This window comes from Artemia franciscana, chromosome 8 (genome assembly GCF_032884065.1).
Source record: "Artemia franciscana chromosome 8, ASM3288406v1, whole genome shotgun sequence".
Taxonomy (NCBI): Eukaryota; Metazoa; Arthropoda; class Branchiopoda; order Anostraca; family Artemiidae; genus Artemia; species Artemia franciscana.
This window is the reverse complement of record NC_088870.1, coordinates 12,769,262-12,788,301: the sequence shown is the minus strand read 5'-3', so window position 1 is coordinate 12,788,301 and position 19,040 is coordinate 12,769,262. Positions and strand designations below refer to the sequence as shown.

The 19,040-nt window shown below is 35.2% G+C and overlaps 1 protein-coding gene across 1 annotated transcript in view; it reads right to left on the bottom strand.

Annotated features, from left to right (window-relative positions):
- The window catches only part of LOC136029999 (SUZ RNA-binding domain-containing-like), a 96,402-nt gene extending 77,781 nt beyond the window's left edge, over positions 1-18,621 (bottom strand). The window contains exons 1-3 of the mRNA XM_065708601.1: positions 18,486-18,621; positions 7,884-8,022; positions 1,633-1,694 (exon numbers count right to left, since the gene is read on the bottom strand). Of these exons, the coding sequence (XP_065564673.1) occupies positions 1,633-1,694; positions 7,884-7,955 (134 nt within the window). The 5' untranslated portion in view covers positions 7,956-8,022; positions 18,486-18,621. The remainder of the gene's footprint in view (positions 1-1,632; positions 1,695-7,883; positions 8,023-18,485) is intronic.
- Positions 18,622-19,040: the final 419 nt, after the last annotated feature.

Sequence of the window (19,040 nt, the reverse complement as noted above, 5' to 3'; positions counted from 1 at the left end):
TTTTCCCCAGCCACAGTCCTTAGGTAAAAATTATCTTTGGTACAAATACGTTCTTTTTAACCCAACTTCTTTTATTCAATGTCTAGTATATCCAACTTTCTCAGAAATGTACCCGAATCCAATTGGTTGATGCACTTGTAACGGGGTTATTCAAAAACACCAAACAGATAAAATATCCCAATACCAAGAAAGATCGTCCATTTCCGACCGAATGGTGCTCACTTGAACTGTCGGACAAAGAGATTGGGCAACTTAAAAAAGTGGGGACTGGTGCTAGTGTCGGCAAAAAACTATCGGCATCATCTAGCGCATGACGACATTGGTATTGTTTAAGCTCCGTAATTATTTTTCTGTCATGAATTAAGATCAGATACTTATTACTATTCTAATTTTACCAATTACACTAATTAAAAAAATTATTCTAGTAATTATACTGAAAAAATTGCCAAGTGTTATTTAATGATAGATGACATTGGTCGTTTTGTTGTCGACACTAGCGCCAGCTCTCACTCCTATAAGTTACCCGTACTATTTACCATCGGATCTGAGTGACTTGCATCTTGACCATAGAGTTAGCAGATTACTAGCATAAACCTATTGCACGTGACGAAATACGTATATTTGTTTATCCCCTAGTCAGAGGACAGTGCTAATTACCTACAAGAGAATCTCGAGGAAAGTCGCACCATCAGATTCAGCGTTCCCGAGAGCCCTGCTGTACAAGTTTCAAGCTCCTATATACAAAAACGTGGAATTTTTCTATTTTTACTAGAAGACAGATCACGGATGCGTGTTTGTTGTTTATTTTTCCGAGATGATCGTATTGAAATAGTAGTCCTAGAAGATCGGGAGTGGGCACATTCGAACGCAAATTAAAAGTTCTAGTTCCCTTTTAAGTGACAACAAAGATTGGAGGGCAACTGGCCCCCCTCTCACGCCCATTTGTTTCCCAAAGTTATTTGAAATTATACAAAGTTATGCAAGAGGAATATAGTGACATAGCAAAAAAAAACATCTTAAGGCCGTGATTAAGTGAACTCGAAAACATCGCGCTTCAAAATTGAAGTTAGGGTAGCCTTCTGTCTCTCAATTCTCTAGAGACCGTCGATGGTCAAAAACCGTCCAAATATCACTTATTCATTGGCGGAATAGCAGGTTAATTACATCAGCTTGTCAATTTGGTCTCTAGGGGGATCTGAAACGATTCTTTCTGGCAAAAACTTGTAAAAAGTTCAGGTGGCTGAAAATATTCTAAGGGACTGTTCGAAAACAGGGAATATATCGAACAATGGTTGCAATCATCTTACAGGTTATTGTCTTCTGCTCATGATAGTACCAATTTTGTTCTAAAAGCAATATCCTTCATAGAGTACACTTGTGAAAAAGACCTAGACATTTTCTAAGATTTCTAAGCAATTAGAGGAAATAGAGCAAAATCCAAGGAAACATTTTGTAGCATCTTCAAGAAGCTACAGCCTGATATTAAATGTGGTATCTTCCGCCAATGAATACTTGAGTGCTTTTTAAACATAATGTTTCAATTTTAACATGGGATTTTGGAGTTCCATCAGTTCACTTAATCACGGCCTTAAATAAATAAACATACAGGTAAGATCAAAATATGGTAAATACCTTGTTTCTGATTCAGTTTCTTTGTTATCAACTACAAGGGATTTCAGTTGTTTGTCGAGGAGCTAGAAAAACAAAACGTTTCATCCTTATTATTACCACAACAAAAACCTAAAATAAATACATAAGCTAAGGAGCTGTTCAAATGCTAAACTTATCACCTATACTGGTTAAATGTAGAGCATGTCCTGATAAAGAAAGGACACAACTTTATGTCCAGAATGAATTAATTCTTGACTGAGAATCCCTGTTCTTGAGAAACTTCGTCATCATTAAAGTATCAAATAAAGCAGAAATAAAACATGAATGCCTTGATTAGTTAACTAGAAACTGGCAAAGCGATTTATATATCAAAAGGACAGGAAAAATAGGAATCCCAACTTTAATGCAAATGATGCCCCAACCATTGCATTTGAAGGCCCTAAATTCAAAAAATAACAAGTGCAAAAATTAGCAAAAACAAAGCTAAAAACACATAGCTTCAGGCAGCTTTTGAAAATTGTTACTTTCTGTTGAAGGTGTAGTCGTCTTTGCTAGTGAAGAGATTGCCGGTGCTATATTTTTCAAATCTAAGTCAGTAGTTTTGCTTATTTGAGCTGAGAACTCAAATAAGTAGAACTACTTACTTGAATTTGAAAAATACCTTGCTTTGTAAAACTTCGTAATTTGGGGAAAAAAAAGAAAAATCCAAGAAAATGGCGGATTTCAGATATGAATTGACCTCCGATAGATTCAGAAAGCATAAAATGCATAAGAAGCACAATATATTACCAAGGGACCAAGCGCGCTCAATGAACCAAATTTTAGGCAGGGAAATGGTGCCCAGTGTATTCCCCCCGCAGAAATACAATCCACCCGAACCCTGATTCACACAAGAAAAAACGTCTTTGTGCAATTTTTGTAGGTTTAGTCGTATTAACATTCATTTCATTTTCTTTGCCTAGTCAACTCGTAAATTGGTACCCTTGAACTATGCAAAGGAAGAACCAACTTAATTTGCTAAAAATTCATTCCGAAGTTTTAGTTAAATAGCATGCTAAGCCCACTTTCAAAGTTCGATTGACCTCTTCCGTCAACAAACAAGGTTCAATTGACTTTTAATGCGGCTAATAAATTAAACAATCGCAAAAACACTATGCGAAATCCACTCAGGTGGGAAACTTTAAAAATTGAATAAAAAAACAAATTTTTTCAACTGAAAGTAAGAGTAAAGTTAAACTTAAAACGAGCAGAAATTGTTACGTATATGAAGGGGATTGCCCCCTCCTCAACACCTCGCTCTTTACGCTAAAGTTTTTTAGTACTTAAAAATTGTTTCTTATTGTTTGAGTTAAACGACCCTTGTGTACCAGGAGTCGTTTTTAAAAAAAAATGGGGCAAAATTCAAACATTACCGTAAAGAGCGAGATGTTGAGGAGGGGCAATTCCCTTAATATACGAAATAATTTTCGTTCGTTAAGTTGTAATGTTGCTCCTTACTTTCAGTTGAAAAAACTTGTTGTTTTTTAATTTCATTTTTTTATAGTTTTTTAAATAATGCCAGGAAATCTGGCCCCACCTCCAAGGAGAAATCCCCCTACCCACAGAAATATCCTCTAGACAATTCAATCCCTGTGAAAATTTACCCCTGGCAATTGCCCTTAACAACTCCACGCGTAAAATTGAGATGGAAAAGAGAAAGCAAGACATATAACAAGAATCCTGTTTAGAAAATCTGGCAAATTCCCCTAGTGAATAATTTCATCAACTAAGTTCACCCCAGGAAACTTCCCTCCCCGTGAAAAAAAAACAGCAGAAAATTTCCCACGTGACTAAAAACAGCAGAAACTTCGCCCCCCCCCCCATACAAAAATGTATACATATTTCCTAATAACAAATACTATGTGTAAACAATGAAGAAATCTTATAATTTAGAGACCCTTCCCCTAGAACTATGGGGGAGTCATCTTATATCCAAAGGCATATCTATTGGGTCTTTTAATTATGATGAACAAAATGGCTATCTCAGAATTTTGATTGGACGATTTTAGGGAAGAAAAGGGCAGGCGAGGGGCCTAGATGTCCTCAAACTTTTTGGTCACTTAAAAAAGGCACTAGAACGTTCAATTTCCGTTCGGACAAGCCCTCTCACGATAGTTTAGGACCACTGGGTCAATACGATCACCCCTGGGGGAAAACAAATTAAAAAAATAAATAAATAAACACGCATCCGTGATCTTTCTTCTGGCAAAAAATAAAAAATTCCACATTTTTAAAGATAGAAACTTGAAATCCCTACAGTCATGTTTTCTGATACACTGAATTGGATGGAACGATTTTCATTAAGATTCTGTGACTTTTAGGGTGTGTTTCTCCCTTTTTCAAAAATCAGGCAAATTTTCTCAGGCTCGTAGCTTTTTATGGGTAAAACTAAACTTAATGAAACTTATATATTTGAAATCAGCATAATAAGCCAATTCTTTTGATATACCTATTTGTATCGAATTTTTTTTGGTGGGCTTTTTGGGCTGAAAAACCTCTCCCTAGCTAAGTAATCATTATGAGCAGCCTCCCCATAGTAAAATAACATTTATAGACATGATAAGGAAGAATTAGAAATTTATAAGTATTAAACAATAACAAGGCCATTGATACTCATAGTGCAGCAAGTTATTTTTTTCAATATGGTGGGTGTGAAGTTAGGGATAAATTACTTAAGGTAATGAATATTTTTGAAAAGGGAAAAATGCCTACTGACCGTTAGAAAGCTTTGATAAAACCCCTCATAAGAAAAGGTGATAATTACAGATTATTAGCTTGGTCTCTTTAGGAAGCAAATTACTTAGTGTGATGATAGTTTTTGAACTTAAGGAAATCTACAGACAAAGCTTTCAGAGACGAACACTGAGGTTTTAAGGAGAGAGGATGTGTCGAGCTAACTTTTACTCTCAAATTAGTAACTGAGAAGTGCTTGAGTCATTAGACCCCTTTAGTCTTCAGTTTTATAGATGATAAGCAAACGTTTACTTCTAATCGATTCAGTCTCAGCAAATATATTACATTTGTTTAGTAGACCAGATAAAATATTAAATTAATTTAATGCTATGTACAAGAATAACAACTCTGCGGCTAAGAAAGGAAATAAGGTAAGTAGCTGTTTTATATTGAGTCAAGAGTTAAGCAGGGCTGTGTTCTAATTCATTCATATGGATCATTTTTATGGACTTTGTCTAAGGAACATGGCAAAGGTTATGGGATAGCATGGAATCATATGGAGAAGTAAACTCTAGAAAACTTAGATTATACTTTATGATTTGAGTTTCTTAGATGAAAATGCTCGCAACATAAATGATATTTTGGAGTTTTGAGAGTCCAGTGTGCAAGAATAGGTTTGAGAATTTACGCTAAGATGAAGTCACTTAAACTAGGAATAAGGTAAGGTGAAGAGGTGATGTCGGGTAATGAGAGGACCGATAAAGTGGATAGCTTCACTTACACGGGTAGTTTTATTAGTAAATATGGCGTATACAGTGAAGATGTTGATAGTAGAATAGTCAAGGCCCAGGTAATTTTCCACAGTTGAAAAAAGTTTGAAAGAATAGCAAGATAAGTCTGCAAACCAAGATCAGAATAATGGAAGCTACAGTGATGACAGTAGTCAAATATGGTTCTGAAACTTGGGCGCTCCGAAAGACGGAGGAGAATTTGTAAGACGGTTTCCAGAAAAATTGTCCACGGATTAATTTGGGTACTCGTCTGACTGACCGTATATAAAACAGTAAACTATGCAAAAAATGTGATTCTATCTCGCTTTCTGATACTATTAAGAAAGAAAGGTTGAGAAGTTTAAAAGGTTAAAAAGGAACACTTTATGCGTGAGAAGAATATATATCCGCTGGTAGCTCTTGCTTTCAACTGAAGAAAATGACTGCTGACTTTTGGGCATTGAACTCGTGGCCAAACTCCGCATACTGGTACTGTAGTAGATAAAAAATTTCGCTAATGTGCTGGGTAGTACAAATTGATTCAGAATATCGTTTGCACAGCATATAAGCAACAAATTACGATCAAAAAGGATGAAAGACGACGGAGTAGCTGACTATGCATTGTAGAACTCTTTGAAAATTTCTATAAAAAAAATATACTATGATTTACTATTGGCCTCAATTCGTCTTCTTTAATAGCAGCTTTCCAAGGCTCTCTAAAAAATTTTCAACCAGTAAAGTTCATTTGACTTTCAGCCCTCCATTAAATGACGATTAGGATGTTGATGACTAGAGCTATGTAACATAGCAATTTACCAAGAGATCAGGAGAACAAAGCTTGAAAAAAGGCATGATTTTTCCAGGCAAGAAATTTGAGCAGAAAATGACACTTTACTTCTTCTACTATTTTTCTTTCAGAGGTCCCCGGCTCAATTTTGAAAGCTAGGAGAGTGCCATATAATGCCAGTCCTCCTTCCCAGGAGTTCCTGAGAGCAAGTTCCTTCTTTCATGCATTGTTCAAGTTCTTAGTTTAAAAGTTGGTTTGCTTTGGTATTCTAAGCGACAAAATTTTAACACAATAAAGTATATTAATTAAAATTAACAACATACAAAAAGAGTCTTCCAACCATGAAAGATTTTGTAATTTTAGTAGTAACGTTGAGTAATACTATGACAAAAGATGTCTTAATTGCAAGTTGTTTCATCAAGAAATTTCAGCTAAAGTAGTTCTAGAAAAGTAATTGAAGCAGTTCTTTTTAGGTTAAAGTACATATTAGTCTTATAAGTTCCTATTAGGTCTTATTAGTTCAAGACCAGAAAAGCAGTTTTGTAGATTCCCACTTTAGTTTCCATAATTTTAAGGTAAAAATTGGATTTAGCTCTTTCATGCTCAAATTATAGGTTGATAAAATTGCTTAAAACAGGATTGATAAAATCCATATAATCATTCATAGTATATTTTTATGATTCAAATAAGAAATAAAAGTGTAAGAAAAAAATCGTTTTGGGGATGAAATGACTTTGGGATGCCATATGAAACCATCTGGCACCAATGCTCAGTCCTTTACTATACCACTCTACAAATAAATTTCTTTGAAAGATAAACAATATCTCCATGTCATATTTTGTACATTTTACTGGGGTATGGGTATTAATAAGCCATTGGCATGAATCATCTTACCTTGTCAGGTAGGGTAGTGGTTCTATTAATCAGATCTGACACAAAAAGTAGGTAAAAAACCCAATCTTTGATTCATAGAGGCTGGAGGAATTATAGATTTTTTAGAGATACGCCTAACACGTTTTAAGGTTTGATATTAACGGTTAGTCCACAAGACAACAGAAACTTCAACTGGATGAAGTTGAGCACTTTTGATGTCTTGTCATGCTAGCACGCCCACCAGTATGGTCACGCTTCCCGAAGCAAAGATCCGTGACGTATATAAAGATCTATATGTACCATTGCTTAGTCTTGAAGCTAATCCTGTATTATTCCCCAATTTTATCAAGTATATCTAGTCTACTCTGAATCTTAGTTTAGGATAACAGAATAAGGACTACCTTGCTGTCAAACTTTTTAACTGCTGTACAACTGAACTCATCAAAACGAAAAAAAAAAAAAAAACAATTGATGTAGCACAACTTGTAGTTCTGATATTACAGGATAAAACTGACAGATCTAGACACAGAACCAGAAAACATTCAGAGACCTAAGTAAATCTTGAAATAAATATAACTTGTTTCTCCATCTTGCAAGACTACCTTATAACCCCGCTTGTGTGGCTTCTTTGGGTTGTAGTTTTGGTATATATATACAAGAATATACATACAAACATATTAAAATATAAACATATCACGTTTATGTATACATTGACTATTTTCTTGAGGAATTTAGGATTTTTGACGATTTTGATAATTGGTGAAATTTGATAAGATTTGTCATGATACAGGATGGTTCATCGGATGCTGCTTAGAATTGTTGTTGGAATGTAGGAACCTTTTGATTTTCTCAAATTACCTAGAACAATTTTGAACAACTCTGGAAAAACGGTTTTGGCTAAGATAGCAACTTGTATACATTTAGAAAGAAAAAAAGAGAGAGAAAAGATATACAGAGAGAGAGAAGCTCTATATAGAGGCTGACAAGAGGAAGAGGGTTATATTCTGTCGAAATGATATATATATATATATATATATATATATATATATATATATATATATATATATATATATATATAATGCCAACCATTCAAATGGCTTTAATAATTTTGAAAAACCCAATTTCCTAACCTTTTCGTCATCTAGTTGTTCCCAGTCATCAAGAATAGTCACTTCAGTACATTCAGCTGTTCCATTCTGCATTCTGGAATCTAAATTTTTCTAATCTTCTGTTAAATGTGCCTTCTTGCTCAAACTTGACGTCAAACTTCTAAAAATCAACTTACTTGGATATTATTATTATCAACAAGGCCAAAACACTGAATATCTTGCAATAATAAAAAAGAAATAATGTATTCTAAACAGGATCAGAAACAATTTAGTCATTTATTTATCTATCTTACTTATAAATCTTGTTGAAAAAAAATATTCACTGATTTGAAGCATTTGAGATATAAAAAATACTCATGTAGGGAGAGTGAGACTCATAATCCTCTAAGATTAGTTGAAAGAACCCCATACTAAAAACAAAAACATTGTGGCCTAAAAAAGTGCATTTTCTCATTTTGACCCTCCCAGCCCCCAGGAAGACAGCCTAATATCCCCAGCCCCCAAGGGAGTTAGACCTAACTCCTCAATGAAAGATATAGCAAAGGTCCTTCATGTCTTTTCATGGGTGAGTGTGGGTACATTCCAAGGAAGGAAAAAAGCAAATACAAAGCATAATTAGAAAACCTGTAGACTGAACAGGAAATGCATTTCATAGTTTTTGACCCATGAAAAAAAATTACAACTGAGATTTTATATAACGGGTACTGAAGCAAATGGGGCATTTTATCTCCTTTTTTTTACTTTTACTCCTAATATAAACAAGCTTACCCATCACGCGTTGCAGCAATATCAAGAGAAATAAATATTTACGGGAAAATCCCCCTCCAGAATCCTCCTTGTGGTAAAAACCCTGCATATTAACAACTATTGTAATTTAAAGGAAAGGCAAACTTACACCCAGAAAATCCTGAAAACTTTTCTAGAATTTATAACTAATGAGCATTCTCTCCATCCCCTAAGACAACTTGTGCAACAAGATTACTGTCGGATAAAAAAATAAACACACATCCATAAAAATTGAACTCAACAGTGATAACCTGATAGTTCAAAATATTTGGATAAAATTATTTATCAGCATTTCAAAGAAAACTTGAAAGCCCTCAAAAACGGTTGCGGATTGAATGCAAAGTTTACCATTAGAATCACCTTGTCGAAAAGCCATTTGGCCAGGAAACATTGGAAACCAATGAGGCTAGGGAAATTATATGCAAAAGAAAAGTGGATGTCACAATTATAACACATACAGTGAAAACATTTATACCTAATATTTTATGTAATGGGTAAAGGAACAAACTAAACCCATCGCTTGTTGCTATAATCTCAGAAGAGGATCGAAACCAGTGCTGCAACAAGTACTGCAAATTTTTACTTAAGTATCAAGTATTAAGTACTCATTGTATTTTTACTTAAATATCAAGTAATAAGTACTTTCCAAATTCTTACTTAAGTATCAAATATCAAGTACTTGCCAAAATTGTACTTAAGTATTACTTCAAGTACTACTTCAAGTATTTATTCTATATATATATATATATATATATATATATATATATATATATATATATATATATATATATATATATATATATATATATATATATATATATATATATATATATATATATATATATATATATATATCTGATATTAAGCCCATGCTACCTTTTTTAAAGTCATTCTGAAGGCTTCTTCCCTTGCCTATAAAATGTCCCCTGTCATTCTTGTCTTGGAAATCTTAATCAAGAAGCAGAATTTCCGTTTTATCATTTTTAACGGTTTCCCTTGTTCGGCTGGTACACACCCAATGAAGTCCAAGAAAATAAGCTTAACCAATTTTCAACATAACGGCTTGAAAGGAAAAGACTATCAAAACAATTAAGTGCAGTCAAAAAACTCTTGATTGGATGAGACATATCACATGACAGGATTAACACATTGCATGTATAGTTGAACTTCTGGCGATTAGTGTTCAATCAAATCTGGCACGTTTGAAAAAATACAGGGTTATTCTGAAACATGTGGGAATGATGGAAAAAATATTGAAAGTATTGTTTTCCATTGTTTGGCTGGTACACACCCAATGAAGTCCAAAAAATAATCTCAACCAATTTTCAACACAACGGCTTGAAAGCAAAAGTGCAGTCAAAAAACTCCTGATCGGATCCGACAGATCACATGACAGGACTAATACAGTGCACGTAGAGTTGAACTTCTGGTGATTAGTGTTCAGTCAAATCTGGCACGTTTGAAAAAATACAGGGTTATTCTGAAACATGTAGGAATTATAAAAAAAATAAACACAACGGCTTGAAAGAAAAAGACTATCAAAACAATTATGTGCAGTCAAAAAATTTTTTTGGATCAGACAGATCACATGACAGGATTAATACAGTGTACATAGAGTTTAACTTCTGACGATTAGTGTTCAGTCAAATCTGGCACGTTTGAAAAAATGCAGGGTTATTCTGAAACATGTTGGAATGGTGAAAAAATATTAAAAATAGAAAACTAAACTTTGGATTGGCTTTAAAACAGATAAAAGGTAATAAATTAGTTAATTCTCTGATTCAATAAGTAGAAACCTTAGCAACAAAAAAAACTCAAATTTAAAAGTAAGGAGCCAAGTGAGTCAGTTGCAGACTTTTTTAATAAGAGAAATCAAAGCTCAATAAAAAGGAGCAGCAAAAATCCACACTTTTGGCAGCTAGCTGAAGATTGCTGGCTCTCAGCGTGCTTAAAGAAAAGAAGTGTTTGAAAGAAATTTCAGACATGCTATGAAAATGTATGGCATCTATATCCTTTGCCTGGTTTTCACTCAAGCAATCCGCATGCTGTGTAGTCAATTCAGATGGTTGGTAAAACTCCCTACAAACATATATTATAAAATCACGGGCCTGCAGCAAGCCCGCTGATTCAGACGCATTCCATATGGCTGGTCAAACTGCAGAATGAATGAATGAATGAACTTTATTATCCATAAAATTATAAAAAAAAACACGAAGTACGGAGTATTATAAATAAACAAAAACAAAAACGATAAACAACAAGAAAAAAAATTCAAACTGACAAAAGACAACATGGACTAATTAACCAGTATCAATATGGAAAAAAAAGGCTGCAGAGGGTCATAAACATGAATAAAGTAGATAGTCTCCTTACATAAATCATCACTGGAAGACTGAATCCAAGAAGGCATATCTATTAAACCAAATTGAGCAATTATTTTTCTGTTTTGGTGCCATTTAGGAAGCCGGAGGAGGAATTTGCAGTATCTGAAATAAACCACACGTAGAGTATGGCGATTTTTCTTACGAAATAGATGAGCCATGCCTGATAAAAACAAAAGCACAAGGGCACAATAAGCGTTATAAATCATGCACAAATCGTTGCGGTTGTAACGGCTTTTGTTTGGGGATATTTTTCCGTAAACGACGCGTAGGTTTTTCACGGCTTGATTCACTAGGGATGAAAAGGTAGTGGAAAGTGTTGGACTGAAACACAGAACAAGCCAACTAACTAAAGAAGAACATGGCAGAATTGAAGTCCCAGCAACGAATGGAGCGACCGCATAAGGGCTATTAGAACAAATAAAATCGCATTTGGACGCATTAACTGACAGTCCAATCTTAGATAGTTCATTGGTCCAGGGCGAGTCCAGGCAAAAAGAAGAACGTCGTCTTCATATGCAACAGAAGACAAACCAATATTACTGTAAGAAATAGAACTTTTAAGGGGACGCGGGCACGATGCAAGCACACATTTAAATATACTAGAAGACAATACGGCAGAAGTTGCAACCTATCTATTTCTAGGAGCAATTTTCACGCCATGAAGTGGCAAAAACCGTGAGACTACGTCGAAAATCTTCTGAAAAAAAAGGAATAAAACAAGAGCTAAGAGTTCATATGGCACTTGTGACGAGGTCAGAAGAGCCAAGAGCTCATATGGCATGAGCTCTAGCAAAATTATAAGAATCAATGGATTTATTTAAAAGAAAAATCAGAGGCTTAATGCCGGTCGGCATTTAAAATAAGAGCTCTGAGACACAAGGTCCTTTTAAATATCGAAATTCATTAAGATCCGATCACCCACTTGCAAGTTAAAAATAACTCATTTTTCTAATTTTCCTCTCCCTTCAGCCCACCTCCACAGATGGTTGAATCGGGGAAATCAACTTTATTAAGTCAATTTGTGCAGGTCCCTTACACGCCTACCAATTTTCATTGTCCTAGCACGTCCAGAAGTGGCAAACTCGCCAAAGCACTGGACCCCCCTAACTACCCCAAAGAGAGTGGGTCCAGTCCGGTTTCGTCAATCACGTATCTACGACATTTGCTTATCCTACCCACCAAGTTTCATCCTGATCTCTCCACTCTAAGCGTATCCTAAGATTTCCGGTTTCCCCCTCCAACTCTCCTCCAATGTCACCAGAACTGGTGGGGGTTTAAAATAAGAGATCTGAGACATGACTTCCTTCTTAATATAAAATTCAAAAATACCTCACGAATGGTCACCTGCTCTTAAATTAGAAATACCTCAATTTATTTAATTTTTCCGAATTAACACCCCCTCCAACTCCCCCAAAGAGAGCGAATTCATTTCGGTTATGTCAATCACGTATCTAGGACTTTTGCATATCCTTACCTCCAAGTTTCATCCTGTTCACTCCACTCTAAGCGTTTTCCAAGATTTCCGCCCCCCCCCCCCAATCCCCCCAATGACACTGGATTCGGTCGGGATTTAAAACATGAGATCCGAGTTACGAAGTTCTTCTAAATATGAAATTTCATCCTATGAAATTCAAGACATGATCACTCCTTCGTAAGTTCAAAATACCTCATTTTTTCTAATTTTTCAGAATTAATCCTCCCCCCAACTCCCCAAAAGAGAGTGAATTCGTTCTGTTTATGTCATACACGTATCTAGGACTTGTGCTTATTTTTCCACTAAGTTTCATCTCGATCCCTCCACTCTAAGCATTTTCGAAGATTTTAGGTTTCCCCCTCCAATGTCACCTGATCCGGTAGGAATTGAAAATAAGAGCTCTGAGACATGACATCCTTCTAAATATCAAATTTAATTAAGATTCGATCTAATTTTTGTTCTCCCACTCCCCCCCAGATGGTCGAATCAGGAAACAACTATTTCAAATTTAATCTGGTCTGGTTCCTGATACACCTGCCAAATTTCATCGTCCTAGCTTATCTGGAAGTGCCTAAACTAGCAAGACTGGTACTGACAGACCAACAGATTTTGTGATCACTGGATGTCACTTGGTAAATACAAAGTGCTGTACAAAGTAATTTTTCTCTGGGGATGGAATATTTGGTTAAAGGCTGGCTTCAGTATGACTTATTTTGGAAAAGGCTTATTTCCAGGATTTGGACAAGCCATGGATGGAAGTAGTTACAGGCCCTACTAAACTGAAGGAAAACTCGACTTTCTTAAAACTTGAACCCCCCCCCCCCTCTCCCTATTTTAAATAGGGCTTGTGGTATCAGAGCTCGATATGAGCCATGATCCTAGTCATCTTTGGTCTAGCTTTCATTTGGATCCGTTGCTCCATTTGCAAGTTATGCTAAATTAAACCAAAAGCTTGGCTTTTTTCAGCACTTAAAATCCACCCCCCCCCCCCCCTCGTTCTATTTGAGCTAGGGTTTTCATCTCAAAACTTGATGCCTGTCACGGTCTTAGGAACCTTCGGTTCAATCTTCACTGAGATCCATCAATCTCTCGCAAGTTACACTGAATTAAATGAAAAAACTCAACTTTTTTAGTACTTACAGCCCCCTCCTTTTAATTAAGCTAGGGTCTTCATCTCCAACCATTATGTGTCTTATGGTTTTGGCATCTTTGGCTTGACTTTCATTGAGATCCATTACTACATTCGCAAGTTAAACTGAGTCAAACAAAAAACTCACTTTTATAGCACTTAAAGCCCCCTCACCCTAATTAAGCTTGCATCTCCATCCCAGAACTCAATGCATATCATACTCTTAGGCATCTTTATTCAATTTTCATCGAAATTCTTCTCTCCATTTGCAAGTTACAGTGAACTTAATGGAAAATTCGAATTTTTTTTTAACACTTAAAGCCCCATCACCCTAATTAAGCTCAATTTTAATCCAAATAGTTCAATTTTAATACAAATCTGACTGGCGGTTTTCCGACTACACTCAATTGCACAGACGGGCGGACAGACAGACAGACCTCAAAAACCTATCTTGATGGATATTTTCCACTATCCAAATAGGTGATGATGCCTGGATGATGATATGTTATTGTTTTCCTTTTTTTTGGATCCAATGAGCCAACATGGTTACCAAAGATGCTGCAAAATCCGTCTGTCCGTCTGTCTGTCTGTCCGTCTGTGCAATCACGTTTAGGGGGAGAACCGCTGGTCGGATTTGGATGAAAATTTTGATGGCCAGATTTGGTGCCAAGGATCATGAGACACATCAAGTTGAATGATGAAGACCCTAGCTCAAATAAAACAGGGGGGAGAGGGCTTTACCTGCCAATAACAGTTTCTTGTTTAATTCAGAGTAACTTGCGACTAAAGCAATAAATGAAAATTGAACCAAAGAGGCTAAAGACCATGACACATATCAAGTTTTGAGATAAAGACCCTAGCTCAAATTTAACAAGGGGGAGTTGGTTTTAATTCCTGAAAAATTTAAGCTTTCTGTTTAATTTAGTATAACTGGCAAATGGAGTAACGGATCCAAATGAAAACTAGACCAAAGATACCTAAGATCAAGGCTCATATCAAGTTCCGGTACCACAATCCCTATATCAAATAGGGAGAGGGGGAGAGGGTTTCAAGTCTGAAGAAAGTTGAGTTTCCCTTTAATTTGGTAGGGCCTATAACTTATGAATGGAATGACAAATTTGAAGTCAGATTTGTCTGAACACCTGAATTTGCTGGAACGAATTTGACAAAATACCACTGCATTGGATCCAGCTAGAATTCCCTAGACTTGTTTATTGCAGACAACATTTAGATGGGCAAAGATTCATAGCTTCAGTAGTTTTACCAATAATATGGTCCTGAAGATGATGAAATGGTAGAAATCTGGTTCAGTTGACGAGATGACAAAACTTAAACACTAATGTCAGAAATATAAGCCCAAATGGACTACAGTATGCAACATTTAGCACAAAACAAGGGATTTTAGCTCAGTGTCAAAAAGTGAACTGTGAAATAATTCCAATTTTCTTTGTTATATAACTTTTAAACAAAAATTAAACCAAGTGTTGATCATACTATAATTTCTTTTCATCAAAAACAAATACCTTATTTCATATCCAAAAATAGGGCATGGAGCTATATCTGAGTTTATTCTAAATCTAAAGGGTGATGTTTTCTTGTACATTGCCAAAGCACACACAAAATTTTCATGGCAAAGATTTGAAAAACAAGTAGATTAAAAGTATCTTAAGTAATAAGTATTTCGTAATCTTACTTAAGTATCAAGTAATAAGTATTTCGTAATCTTACTTAAGTATCAAGTAATAAGTACACTGTAGAGTTTTTACTTAAGTACAAGTACAAGTAATGGAAAATTTTACTTAAGTAGTACTTCAAGTAAATGTACTTCAAGTAAGTGACAGCACTGATCAAAACTAATAAAAAGTATGACAAAGCAAAATATTTACTAATCAGAAGAGTATTCAATAAATGAACATGAAAGAAAAATAAGATTCATAGGCATTCAATTTAGGAATAGACTAGACATCATTTTGTGAACAGGAAAATACCCTTCCTACCTCCCCTTTCAGGAAAAATTTATGCTGGCAAAAGATGCATGGGTGAAATTGGTTGTGTTATTGGAATAGTACAATAGGTAATTGGCTGGAAATTTGTTAAATGACTTGAAATTGCTCTAAGTTTACAAACTCTGCAGCATCCTCAGAATCATAGCAGCAAATGGGACAAAGCAATAAAAAACTGCTCTTTGCTGAAGCCAGCACACAAAACACAATTGCCACCCCCTAGTGATTTTTATATTGCCTAAATAAAAAGGATCACTAAATCAGTGCATAAATCACCAGATTAATGAAGAAAATAACTAAATCAACCAGAATTTCAGCAAAATCTTGTGATTTTTTCTCAGCAGATGGCAACCCTGATACTTAAGTTGGTTAGCCAAAATGGATAATAGCTATGAAAGTCTTTTGAGAGTAGCAAAGCTGTTTCTGGCTAAAATACCTTTGGAATGGTATTACCAATACTCACAACAATGAGGACAATGTTTATTAGGTCAGCTCTGTCACATCAGACTGAAGACTAGGTAAACTGCAGTATATGGTGGTAAGGCAGAAATGTCAGGTAAGGCATCAGTTATGTGGCCCTCTGTTGCACTTACTTGACTCTTACTCTATCTCTATTAAAAAGGATACCCTACTGGAGAGCAATAGTCAAGCATTGAATGTACAGTAGACACACAAAGTGACATCAATGAATTAGGATTGCACTTAGAAAATGTTCAGATTAGACATAAGAATTGGGTAATTACCCAATAATTGGGCAAATTGGATAATTTGCCCAATATATAACATCTGAAGCACATCTATCAAACTTAGGAGTCAAGTCAAAGCAAGACCCCAAGGTCTTGAACATACTCCATACTTGAGTTGAATTAGCATCAACAGAATAATGATAGCACTTGAAGGAGTCTGTACAAATAGTGTGCAGATCTAGACATAGTTTTTTTTTAATAAATGTAGTTAGCAGATAAGAACTGGCTCAAGACAACTTCTTTGTGGAATTCAACTTACCATAGGCATAAGGGATTATAAAATCTAAAGTTCTAGTTTAGGGGCTTACTGCTACCTTGAAAAGTAGATGAGTTAAGTGAAAACTCTCAAGAACATATCTAGAGCCTAAATTACCTCTACAGAAGATAATTTGAAGTATCTACCTCCTTTCTTTCTTTCCACTAGAGGCACTTACCTTCCCCAAAGTCATTATTATATGTGGAAAGAGCAAAACAATGCATCAAGAGAATCATTCTCTTTTTTCTTGTCTAAATTATATGAAGAACATGAACATTTTTAGAAAACTATATACAATGTAGGCAGTAAAATTCTAGTTTAGCTACTTCTGCTATCTCAGAAAGGTGTTAGGTTAGGGTAATTGAACTTTCAGTAATGAATCCAGGACAAAATATGTACTTTGCACTTTTTTAATAAATGTAGCTTGCAGATAAGAACTGGCTCAAGACAACTTCTTTGTGGAATTCAACTTACCATAGGCATAAGGGATTATAAAATCTAAAGTTCTAGTTTAGGGGCTTACTGCTACCTTGAAAAGTAGACAAGTTAAGTGAAAACTCTCAAGGACATATCTAGAGCCTAAATTACCTCTACAGAAGATAATTTGAAGTATCTACCTCCTTTCTTTCTTTCCACTAGAGGCACTTACCTTCCCCAAAGTCATTATTATATGTGGAAAGAGCAAAACAATGCATCAAGTGAATCATTCTCTTTTTTCTTGTCTAAATTATATGAAGAACATGAACATTTTTAGAAAACTATATACAATGTAGGCAGTAAAATTCTAGTTTAGCTACTTCTGCTATCTCAGAAAGGTGTTAGGTTAGGGTAATTGTACTTTCAGTAATGAATCCAGGACAAAATATATACTTTGGGAAGATATTTCCAAGCTTCTATGTTAAATCCCAGAAAAATTCTACTTTAGTGACTTTTGGCTTGGCTATCTTGGAAAAGGGTTAGGTTGGGAAAATGAAACTTTTTGGGATGAGTCTACAGGTTAAAGTAGGCTATATTGCAGGAAGGTATTTTGAAGTACCCACCTCTACTCCTTCTCCCTATACAGGGCCCTGAAATTCTGAGCCATGTCAATGTTTTTTTTCCAAAATTTAGGAAATGTGTTTGCATAGATTTAAAACCTTATAAATTGGGATAGAGCAAAGTTGTGAAACTGAAAACAATTTTGTTGTACTTTATTCAAGCAGAAGATCTATTCTGCAGGGTTTCACTTTTATTACACACATATTTTTAAAGGTCTTCAAAGGTCAGGACCCTCTAGAGGGAGAGGAAGTGGAGGCAGGTACTTCAAAATACCTTCCCAGGACATACTTTAGCCTTTAGACCCATCCCTGAAAGTTTTGTTTTTTCTAACCTAACCCCTTTCCAATATAGCCAATAGTCACTTAACTAGAATTTTACCAAAAGTGGCTGAACTAGAATTTTACCACATTGGCCAATAAGTTACCTTTTGGCCCTGTCAAGTGCTCAAAATAGAACTTCCCATGGATGCATTTTTATACATATTTGAAAAAAAGGTTAAGGAAAGGCATTAAGTGGTGTATTCACATTCTTCCTTGCTTAATCATATGAAAAACTGAAAAATCATGAATACATAGTTTACTTTTAGGGCTGTATTCAAAATTTTCTGATGTTTCCTTTTCAGTAGACCCAACTGTGAACTACTGCCCTTATAAGGCTGTACAACTATCACAGCAACAGCCATTGTATTTGGGAACAGTGTTGAATGGAGACTTGAATAGCCTAGGCCTACGCTTTTGTTTATATAACCTAGGCCTTACATTTGGTTCCAAATGGGAACCTTGGCATAATTACACCCATAAGACATACCCTTTCAATATAGAAATAGCCTAGCCCAAATATTGACCCTCAGCAGCCACAAAGCCTGTTTGGTGGACTCATTTCGGATTTCATATTTTGGTCCTGATTCTTCTTTAATCCTGCATACAACGTTGCCGCTTTTAGCAACAAAATTTCATTAATTTCTCTTAGAATAGATCAACAAGAAATCACCAAAAGGCAAAAGAACTGTGCAACATCTTAGTGTACCAAAAAGGTCCATATTTGTTAAGCAACTTTCCTACAAATGCATTTTGTATTATAAAGATACATATTTAGGTAAATATATGATAATTCATATTATTGACTTACCAATAAATTGGACACACCAATCGATGCCTTTTTTCTATGCTCTTTACGAATATAGTAATGGCTTCTATTGCAAATTCATATTTAAACACTTTTTGAGCTCTTAAAAATGACAAATTTTCAACTAAAGTATGAGTTATCGGTCGTTTTCCAACAAAATAATACTAGTTTTCTCAGCACCTTTTTCTCGGTCGTTTTTGACAAAATAATACTACATTTTCTCCGTGCCTAAATTAT